The sequence below is a fragment of the Anneissia japonica genome, unplaced genomic scaffold, assembly GCF_011630105.1.
Source record: "Anneissia japonica isolate Jap-2015-1 unplaced genomic scaffold, ASM1163010v1 scaffold288164_len509026_cov199, whole genome shotgun sequence".
Lineage (NCBI taxonomy): Eukaryota > Metazoa > Echinodermata > Crinoidea > Comatulida > Comatulidae > Anneissia > Anneissia japonica.
This window is the reverse complement of record NW_022752067.1, coordinates 98018-109902: the sequence shown is the minus strand read 5'-3', so window position 1 is coordinate 109902 and position 11885 is coordinate 98018. Positions and strand designations below refer to the sequence as shown.

Below are 11885 nucleotides of genomic sequence, written 5' to 3'. Positions count from 1 at the left end.
TCTGTGTTCCTTCTTTTATGGTGTAATAATAAAATCTTTCTTGGTAACAGAAACTAGTTTACCAAGAACTACCTACATACAAAATACAAACTGAAAGGAAAAACAGAAAGCTGAAAACCAATGACCAACCAAATACATTATCAAAATTAGGTTCACCATTATCTAAAAAATGTTAAGCCCCTGCCATGTGTTGCACATTCCTATTTACTTGTTCCGCTTTTAAAGTATAAAATAGGCTTATATAAAACTACAAAATTAAGTATTTTAAAACCTGATCTTTTTTGGCTTTACAGAATACATTCTGAATGGACAGAATTCTTTCTGTAAGAACAGAAATATTTCTGTTCTGAAATATTTCTGTAGTACAGAATTAATTCTGTACTACAGAATAGTTAATAATAATTCTGTGTTACATAATTAATTCTGTTAACACATAATTTTTTCTGTACACAGAATAGTTTCACAGTAATAATTCTGTAACAATAGAATGTATATACTTAAAGACATAAATAGGAACGTCCCAAACGACGCCTCGTAGCTGCAAATGATTGCAGCACAGAATCTAATCCACTTTGTAGAATAGTATTTTCATTGAAATCAGTGTGGTTTTGAATTATATTCATGACACAATTCTCATATTCTGAGGTTGGAACATCGCTTAAAGTGGTAATATCTTCCTTTTTGCAGCAGAGCTCAATCACAGTACGTAAACATAGCTCATAATTATGACCCAAAGATTCATATGCAATGATTGATGCTCTACGGAATGGATCGTTCTTGCACAAATCAATTAACAAGTGGGTGTTTTCCTCGTCTGGTAAGTTATTACAGTACTGTTCAATATCACGATTTGGGTCATAGCGAGAGTTATCGCAGTTTGGGAGTTTACTGCTTAGTTTGCCACACACTTCAGTAAGTTCTTTAAAATTCAAGTCTAGGAATCTTAGATCATCGATAATACTATACCATCCATCCTGGGTTACATCTTCCTTGCGACCTATAAAGGTAAGGCAAATCCATTTTGTTCAAAAAAAAATGTAATAATAATTACATTATTGACTGAAATATTGTCCTCTTATGTCATATGATTTATTATTAGTCATATTCCAGTGCCATTTTGAGCTACTGTCAATTTGTTGCTGCGAACCCTTGTTACTACAGTTATTACACTAACTGTCCAAATAATAGGCCACTAAACTACCAAATACTTGATCAAACACTTCATAATTGGTAAAAATTGGTCTACTGTATATTGTATGATCATTCTTTCTCAATATTATATGCTGGGGCTGAATACAATTTACAATTACAATGTATAATTTAATATACACACATACATAATATGGTACTAGGGTTCAGGGTTAGGACTAACAAGGTAATAAAGGTATATAGCTAAAATCACAACACTTAAGCTACCAATTTCACCCAATCATTTTCCACACCTGTGCTAAGAAATATACGAAAATACCCCATAATGTGGCACCTGCCTGTACGAAAATATTTATGATTGAGCTCCTCAGGGTTAGTTTAAAGGTAGTTTTGTATTTTTGATTTAGATGTCTATTAACCATTACTTTTTTTATTAGATTATTTGACTAAATTACACAGTACTAATGGTTACATTGAATTTGGAAACAAAAAAAAAAACAAAAAACAAAAAACAAAACAAAAATAAACAAATAAATAAAACAAGGTCTTGATTATTTTCCTTTCATTTTAATAAGAAAATTAAATACATAAAGCATACTTGTCCAACTTACCATGAACTTTTAAGGCCAAATCTGGCCTTTTAATATTTGCTAGTGATATCTCTAGGATCTCTGAAATGAAGATTTTTTTTTAAATTGTAATATTTACTCTAATAAGAGCTGCAGATTTGTTAAAACTGATGCACTGATTTTTTTTTTCTTATTACAGTATTTTGTTTTATATACTAAATTTAATTTTAAAAAATAAAATAAATGAAAATAAATAAATTTATTTGTTGTCATTAGTTGTTTGAGGGCTAAGAAACACTTTAAAACAGAAAAAAACCATGTTTTATATTATGGCTCGAAGGCCAAAATGCAGATATCCTTTTTATACAAGAAATTAACTACTACCACACTTAAGATAAAGTAATACAATAAAAATACTAATGTAAATGACATTATTTCAAGTATAATGTAGTACGGTTAAATATTTAAGTTGATCAAGGACATTAAAAAAAGAAAACTGAATGACTTTTAAATGTGTATTTTATAACCTTTTAATTTTATATATTTTGCTGGGTTTTTATAGACTACAACAGATAGGACTATGACCCCATTAAAATTAAGTGGTCAGTTCCATTTTAAGTGCAATCCTCTTTCACATTTTGTACATTTTTATCTTATAAATTTTAATAATATTTAGTTCTTTAAAAAGCAATTTAAATGTCTAAATTATGTGCTTTATATACTGTTTTAATCATATTTCTAATTTTGCTATATTGTATTTCATGAACATATTTTTAGAGTGAAACTGAATAAATTCAAATCAAATCAATAATAAATACTTTTAAAATAAGATAAAAATATTACTGTTGGCCTACCTTTTGCTCTATCTACAGGTAGTAAGCATTGCTCCTCTAAATTTTGGGGAAAAAGCAATACTTAATATAATTGACATATATATATTACACAGTAAATAATAATTAAATTACAAGTGCAGGATTCAAATGCAATAGAAGCCAAATCGTTGTGCAGACTCTGATCGATCAATAACTGAATAAAGAGAGATTTTCAAAAAACAAACAAGAAACACCCTATAGATAGCTACGAATAGCTGATTTTACAGCAAATAACCTCTTGACTGCTTTTAACAGGTTATCAGTAGTGTGTGTGGTAAACAATTTTAGGCCTACTATACCTCATGAATATTAATTAGATAATAAAATTTAATTGGTAAATTGTCTTTTGAGTCTATGTATGGAGAAATCATTGTTTTTTTAAATTACTCTCACAAAAAACACTTATAAAAATATAATAAAAACTACATGACACTAGTAGATTTTATGAAATTTATAAATTGTGATATTATAAGACTAAAAATTTACTTGATATACAGCTACTCTGCCCAACCATGACAGAAGGAAGCAATGATGTTTGTTGCTTTGAGTAATTAAGGAATATGGAGCATGTTGATTTTGTCCCCTGCTTTCTTTTCTGGTGGTTTTTACTGTATTTTGAGTCTCTTACTTCCTTTTTGTGTTGCTAATTACTTGTTAGTTAGTGGAATTTGAACTCTATATTAATATGTTCCAAACAAGTGACTAAAAAAACTTGTTTTTGAAAAATGGTCAATTATTTCCTTTTGTCATGGTGCGGCAGCACTATTGTCAGGGGTGGATCCAGAGATGTCCAAAAGGGGGGGCCGAAAGGGGGGCCAAAATTTCGAGACAACAATGTTTTAGGGGGTCCGAGGGCATGCCCCCGCAAAATTTATGTGTTCTAGACGCCCGAAAATAACATTTGAGACGTTCTGGGATATCATTTTTTTCTTTTTCTTACTTTTTTTTCTTTCTTTTTTTTTTACCTCCCAAAAGGGGGAGGGGGTGGCCCCAATTGTAAACTTTTGCATGTGCTCATCAAGAGTATTGTTTGGTCCCAATGATTTTAATTTTGTTGAAGAGAACAGTATTTAACCAACGTTTAAAATAAAGAAGATCATATTTAAGAGGCTGTAATCAGGAAAAGCATATTCAATTGTAGGTTGGATATGGGATAAATAGAGTAGGGAGAAATATTCAAGGGAGTGTTTTAGGGAATTCCTGATTTTGATTTCTGTTGAGGAAAAAGCATCCAAAAATGTTTCTAATCTTTGGAAAAAAACAAAAAAAGACAATTAATTACTGGCAATATATTATATAGTATGGTAAAATACTAAAGTCAATCATTATTCATAGTATCTATGTTAAAAAAAAAAACATACATTAACAGATATCCTGTAAATAACAGAAAACTGGGACATTAAAAAAAAATACAATGCAGTAGTTTATTTATTTAATAACAACCAAAAGGTTAATGTTGCCCTATCTGAAGACAAAGGGTATTGCTCCTCACTACTGTCATTTTGTCTGTTCTCTATTTAGAACAAAATAAAGATACTCATAATACAGTGACAGTATAGTATATTGTAGTATGGAAAATGCAAGGACAGCCTGGACATTAGACAGACATTTGGGACATATTCAAAAAGAAATAGGATAAATAGTTTATATTTTAATGTTGCCCTACCTGTAGATAAAGGGGATTGCTCCTCTCTACCGTCATTTTTTCTGTTCTCTATTTTGAAAAAAATAAAGATGTTCATAATAATAGTAACATAATGTATAAAGTACAGTAGTATGGTAAATGCAAAGGCAGCCTGTTTGTGGCAGACATCGGTGGATGACAAAACTGGGAAAATTTCAAAGAGAAACAGGATAAATAGTCTACAACCAAAGAAGATAAAAAGTTAAAGTCTTTTTCCATAAAAAAGCCATCCCTAGATCTCCAGGGTTTTTGTTTTGGTCGGGCAAGAGCCAGCACAATTTCTTTTTGCTTTTTTTGGCCTTATCTTTATCATTCCTTTACTATCAATATACTAAAATTATTTTCATATTTTTACATATATGTAAAATATTTTATCCCATTGATATTTTATTCCATTTAATTGTTAAACAATCAAAATAGAAGTTCAGTTTTTAGTCTGTAATTATATACTTTATTCGTTTTTTTATTACATGTTTATATATTTAAATAATAATAATATCTTGAATTTATATGCCGCCAATTCCAAACAAGATCAAAATGCATGTGGAATAGCCACCGGAAAACGAATAGGTTTTAAGTGTGACTTGTAGTTGCAAAGAGCATTAGAAGAAATTATGTTATTTGGATTGAAATCTGGTATCAAAACATACATTTTTATATTAATCCACTCAATTAATAAACCTAGCCTTCATAATGCTTCACATAAATAAGAAAATTTGGTACATATGAAGAACTTTAAATCCTGGTAAGAAACTCTAAAAGACTATAATTGATATATCTTACCACAACAACAGGGAAAGTAATTAGTCCAAAATTCCTGGGATTCCTTAGTCCACCAACAAAACACTTTTGTAGCAAAGCCAATAATACAAACAATTATAATAACTAAAAAAAAGAAACAAAAATACCTATCAAATAACACAAAGTTGGTCTTTATTTTATTAATTTTTAAGAATGATCATTGGAAATACATATAGATCAAGAATGTACTCATCTTGCAGTGACCAGGGCCCCTCTGGGAACCTTCTAGATAGGGACCTGGGGTGGTATAGAGCCCCTGCGGGATACAGGGCTAAATATAGAATAAAAATATAATATTTATTTAATACTTTAATTTCATACTATTAATGTCCATATAAAATTAAAAACAAGACAAAAAAGAATACAGATCAACAATCTTATACTGTGTACCTCTTTAAAAAGATTCAAGGACATGTAGAGCAGATCTGTCCACCAACAATTCAATTTGGAAAAACTCAACACATGAGATTCTTGAAAATTTGAAAAAAGCGAGAGTGCCATCTTACAAACATAGCACCGGCGCTACAATATCTTGTCACTTTAACTACATTCTGAACAAGTTATACTGTAGCAGACTTGCAGGGATCTTAGGTTCATTTCATTATAATTATCCCTAAGGGAAGACAGGGCCGGAAACGCACCGGTTGCACTGGACCACTTTTTCTCAATTATAATATTACTTTTCTAAATAAATATATATGGATACCCATAATTATATGAATTTATTATTAATGTTCACATCACATTGTCGTTATATACCGTAAAACCGCGAATAGAAGCCCGACGGGCTTAATATGGAAAAAAAGCCCAACTGAAATTGAAGCCACTTCTTTAGTTTGCAAAAGCAGCCTCGAAAAAAAGGCCAATCTCATTCTTTTCGAGATAGTACAGTGCGGTAACAGTTTGGAGTTATGCACTGGTAGGAGTAAGACGTACAGAAAACTAGCCCCTGAAACGCATTGTGAAATATATGTTTTACAAATAAAATCTGGATCACCGTATAGCATGTCGACAACCAGACAAACTACACGGTAATACAGTAGCTAATAAACCACCTGTGGTAACCAGTCATTTGTCCTTTGAATCTTTCATGAAAAAGAAACTTGAGTCTATTTTAAATGGATAAGAGACAAATAAAGCCAAACTTTGTGAAGCCATTGCATTTAATTTCCCCCGCCCCACCAAAAAATGAAAAGAATATGGCTGAGGTAATTAATGGCTTAAAATCGTCAGTTGTTAATTTATTAACTACCACCGCTGATCTACAGACTAAACTAAACAAGTCAGAACGTTTCTCGCGGCGAAACAACATCCGGACGGTTGGTGTGGACGAGAGCCCAAGGGAAAATTATAAAGTAAACAATAAAAAGATTAATAAAATACTTTGATGTATTGAGATAGTAATAAAAATAAGAATTCTCTTTCATCCAACCAGTCAGGTAATTTGCTTTCCTGAATAATAGGGCATCATTTTTTATCAAATACTATTTTTTATACAATATTATGAATCATGATTATAAACTATTTTTTAATGCTTATCACAAGCATGCGTTTACTACACACACTATTTTTAAATGATGACCTGATAGAACGTTCATACACAACAGCTATACACTGGCATTGTTAGATCTTATTCAATGAAATACACACATTTAAACTTGCTTGTTTAATATCTCCGCCAAGAGATATATGTGTTCAGTTGTGTAAAGTTGGTGGGTGTTTGTGTGTCACGTTTTGGTGTTTTCATGTGAGTGTGTTTTGTTCAAAATATCTCAAAATGGGCTCCACAGACCTAAATGAAAGTTACAGGGAGTTTTAGGTATGACCCAAGGATGGGGTGATTACTTTTTGGTGACGACCCGGAGTAGGGTGTGGATATGAGGACCATTTAAAGGAAAACGTCTTAGACTAGATATTTCAGAAACTATCAACTGATCTGAATGAATATTTCATGAACGTTTAACCAAGTTACAAGGAAGAAATTATTAAGTGTTGGAGACAATCCAAATTCAGGTGTGAATTTGAGGGTCATTTAAAGTGCTAAGGTCGTGTATGTGTGTGTGTTGTATTCAAAATATCTCAAAAATGGCTGCAGAGATCTAAATGGGAGTTACATGGAATGTTAGGTATGACCCAAGGATGAGGTGATTAAATGTTGGTGATGACCTGGAGTAGGGTGTGGATATCCAGAAGCATGGTTTCAGTTTTCTAATATTAATTACTTAATTAGTGAAATAATTATGCAAATGAGCAATTAGCATATTCACACACATACCAAAAACAATAGGCTCCATCTTATTCTATCAATTGCATTCTGCCAAGTTTGAAACAATGGGACTTACCAACCTTTAGTTATCGTAGTAACAAACAAATGACTAACAACGACAGCAACAGTGACAAAGACAGCATGAAAAGAAGAAAAAGTAAAAACAATAGCCTACCCCCTCCTCCTTTGGGTAGGCTAATATAAAATGTCAGATACAAAAATAGAAACTATTAGCAATATGAACTTTTAAGATACCTATAGCAGCAACAACAAGAATTACAACCACAGGTTTTTTATTGTTCTTGGGATTGCCATCTGGTACTGTTGTAGTCAAGACAGTTGATGTTGTTATCACAGTGCTGCCATTACTACTGGCTGTAATAAAAAAAATATATAAAAGGTATGTTATATAATATGTACTTTATATATTGGAATTTAGATTATCATGTTTAATTAACATTTAAAAAAAAATAGATTTGCAGACGGTAAAAAAATGCAGAGTTTCAACACAACCTCATGAAGAATACTGTTCAAATCAATATCAAAACAATATTCTTTTCTTTGTACTACTGCAATGTTGTTGACATAAACATTCAATTGGAGTGCACCTGCTGCTTCTAGAAGCAATGAACAGACTTACCACAAACAGTGTTGTTTTCCTTTGAACAGGGCTCCAGCACTTTTTCATCATTCTCACATTTGTCACAAATTTTACAGTTATCATCCCTTCCACCTTTAGAATAACTTTCAGCTGTTGATATAAAATACACATAAATTAGTATGAAACTACTTACATGTACAGTTTCATTGCAGAACATACTGTACCATTGAAAGTCTTATATGGACTTTTTAGAAAAGAAAAGTCTTGTGGTAACAACTGTGTGAGAGCAGTATAGAAAGTTTGATGCAAATACAATCACTGAGCATATGTTTCAGGTGAACCATAGAGGTTGCCAGAGAGTATTTATACTCTCATAACAATTATGTCAAATTCTGATGGGGAGGGGTAAAACAGGGGTTTAAGTCCCCCTCCCACTGGGCAGGTCAAGTCCCCCCCCCATCAGACAGAGCTTGTCAGGCAGTTGGACTAAAAAAAATATAAAAATAAGCCCATGCCAAGCCAACACATGTCTGTCACAGTCTGAGAGTGTCAATTCTGGCTATCCAGAGGTTCCTTAAAAAAATCTCATTTTGGGAGTGGGAACACTCTCTCAAACCCCCCAGCTCGGGCCTACGACCTCAAGTCCCCTGTCAGACAGTTCACTCACCCCCCACTTATTAATGCTCACTTGTTGAGCTCCTTTGTTGGTCTGAGGTTTAATTCCTCCAGGAGGCAATCTTGAGAATTGAACTTTGACCAATTACATTCTGCAAACATTTAATTTTCATTTCATTTATTTATTCAGACAAGTGTCTTGGGGCCCCAAAAGCAACAAAATCACCATGACATAAGTCTGGAGCCCCAAATTCTGAGATAGAAACGGGTGAGGCTGGAAAGTAAGGTTTCTTTTCACATTGCAAAATTTAAATGTAGAGATAAACTGTATTTTAATGTCAAGGGTTGTTTTGACCATGTAACCAAACATTCTTAATACTGCGCTCATATAAGATAGGCAAAAATGAACATATTGAGCAAAGTGCACTCCGCAGGGTTGGGCGATTTCATTATTAAAAAAAAGATATATAAAAATGCACTTTTTTAAAAGATCAATCATTAGTAAACACTATTAAAAACAAATTCCCAACCTTATGTTACGACAAACACAAGGATTATTACCCAGCAGACGCAAAATATTCGAAAACGCAGTTAGGTATGTAACAAAATTTATCAGGTAATACTTTCTGAGAAACCTGGCATTTTGATATGCTGTATTATGACACATTACAAGAGTGTATCGCAGGTACATTATTGTTGCTATTATTGAAATCAAATGTTTTTATTAAGACTTGTTTTCTTGAATTCAAGTAAATTTTTATTTTAATGACCTTAAATTGACATTTTAATCGACGTGTAATTATCGAGTTCATAATTTTTAAATATTTTCATAAAGTTTGTTAAAGAAAAACTTTTCAACTGTGTTGAGGCACATTTGGCAAAATTTTGGCTTATGTTGAATTTGTAATAAATAAATGTCAAAAGATTAACAATGAGATATTATGTGATGATTATATCATGATTGCTTCTTTTCTCCGATTGCTATTTCAGGGATTTCTTGTTAAAGCTACCTTTGTAATTTAATTGACACCACATTAATTCATCAAATGTTTACTACGTAACACAAATTGGTAAGTTTCAGGTTGCTACAATACAAACCTAGTTGAGCTATTGTATAAATCTCAAGAATTATTTCCACTCACCAACACATTCCTCACAAAATTCACTTTCTGTACAACTACTGCCAACTTCGCAACAAGACTCATTTACTTGGTAACCAGGGAAACATCCAGTTGTACATATACTGTTGCTAACTTGTCTCTTCTATTGAAAGAAAAACAATTTAGATAAAATCATTTTACCAATATATAAATAAACAAAAACTAAACATGACCAATCACTGGAGATAGGTTCTTGAAAACTCAAGATGGGCCCTACTGTCCACATTGTGCTATAACTGCCATTCAATGTATGAATTCATCACAAAAAAAAAATATTTTCAATTCCCCTTTGACTTTTTTATTTTGTATTATCAAACTCTACCTCTTCATAGTTAGACTAACTTTGAAAGCACACATCTTGAGGAATGCTTTTTTTTCATGAACAGACAAAATCTCTTGGTGAATTCTCAAATGTGCGTACTGTGTTTTAAGCGATGAGATTGGCTAGATAAGACCTAGCTGGGTTACAGCTGGCAGAAAAATTAGGTTGCCTATTACACCTAAGGACAGTGCTGTACGATAAGGATATAAATTGGAGGTCCAGTGTACACATCTGGCTTGTGTGTGCACTTCAAAATCCCATTGCATCTTTCGTAGAGTAGCCTACTCTACGAAAGATGCAATGGGATTTTGAAGTACGCACATTTGAGATTTCACCGAGAGATTTTGTCTGTTCATGAAAAAAAAGCATTCCTCAAGATGTGTGCTTTCAAAGTAGTGTTACCCCGATGCTATGTTAATTTCAGCCTGTCGTTTTGGAAAGATGTAAACATGCAGCTACTGTAAGTGCCTCTTTATATAATATGGCAGCTAAGTAGTCACGGAATGTGCCCATAAGCAATTCAGCACAGTGATGCTCGAAAGTTCTTCTATCCTACCATTAACCTTTAAAATATTTACAGTACTATATTTTATCACAGACCTATGATTTTATGATGCTTTCTAGATGACCACAGTACATCCAAGAATTTGAATTTAGTTTCATCCACTCAGGTAAAAAGTGGTTCCCACTCAGGTAAAAAGTGGTTCTAAGTCTTCTGGAGGTGGTCTCCCGGAAATCGCACTTCCGCATGACAGCAAAAATCTCCCGAAACTAACCCATCTGCCCCAAATTAATTATAATTACATTTTTTAACTATTATAATTTTAATTTTTCAGGCGGTGATGGGCATCATTATATAATGATTTTTCCTTTGTTGCACCTGCACATATAACACATATATGCAGTAAAATAAAGTTAGAGAGATAGATTAATCAGATGTCCCGGCTTCCTCCAACTTTGGACACCTGAGTTGAATACATTACAATCCCCCATTATTATTGTACCAGATTTATGACTGAACACACAAAGTACCATGACTCGGCACTGGTTCAATAGGTTGCCTATTGGCAACATTTTTAGCATTCTACTTCCATTATGCCCTTTTCAATAACAATTTATTTGAATTCTGCATGGTATGATACAACAAATGAATTCAACAAAAGGCTTCACAACGTTTTATAAAAAGACATTCTGAATCAACATACCTTGTGCATAGTGGTTAGACATTTTACTGGCTTTAGCCCACCATTAAGTGAAAGGCCAACACAAAATTGCGCATTTTCAATATACAGAGTTTTGCAGTTCGACACCAACACCATAGACGCATTATGCAATTTCCATCAAAATGTGAATGCGTTTGAAATGGACTACTTCCAAAAACCATAAATTTTGCTATCAAGATATCAAAATTTTACATTATATTTACATTAAAGCTAAAGCATTAAATAATTCAAATGTTTTTTTATTTTTTTAATTGACCTACAGTAGTAATTAACATTGTGTGTGTGAAAATACACAAATAAACACAACATGACTTGTTTACACACAGTGAGATTTGTTGTCTATTCATATAAAACTGATTTGTCAGGCACAGACTGTTTTGTAGTTTATTTATGTTCCTGGACGCACCCTACAACCATCTGATAATTTCTTGTTCTTCGTTCCCTGCACATCCGTAAAAACTATTGGCCATAAATCTTTTTGCTTTGTTGCACCTACACTTTGGAATTCACTCAATGCACACATTAAAAACAGTTCTTCTGTTACTTCATTTTAAAAATGACTTAAAACTCAACCTTTTCCATCATTAACGTGCACACCCTTACGAAAATGTCCTATAGGAATC

The 11885-nt window shown here is 32.5% G+C and overlaps 1 protein-coding gene across 2 annotated transcripts in view; it reads right to left on the bottom strand.

The window, feature by feature from the left end:
• LOC117122086 overlaps positions 1-11885 on the bottom strand; it is a 14438-nt gene continuing 2553 nt past the window's right edge. The window contains exons 2-9 of one of the 2 annotated variants that reach the window (XM_033267557.1): positions 9700-9820; positions 7982-8092; positions 7597-7716; positions 5058-5159; positions 4257-4304; positions 2573-2608; positions 1761-1820; positions 1-997 (exon numbers count right to left, since the gene is read on the bottom strand). In XM_033267557.1, coding sequence (XP_033123448.1) covers positions 498-997; positions 1761-1820; positions 2573-2608; positions 4257-4304; positions 5058-5159; positions 7597-7716; positions 7982-8092; positions 9700-9820 — 1098 coding nt within the window. In that variant the 3' untranslated portion in view covers positions 1-497. The remainder of the gene's footprint in view (positions 998-1760; positions 1821-2572; positions 2609-4256; positions 4305-5057; positions 5160-7596; positions 7717-7981; positions 8093-9699; positions 9821-11885) is intronic. The other variant, XM_033267558.1, reaches the window with a different exon arrangement.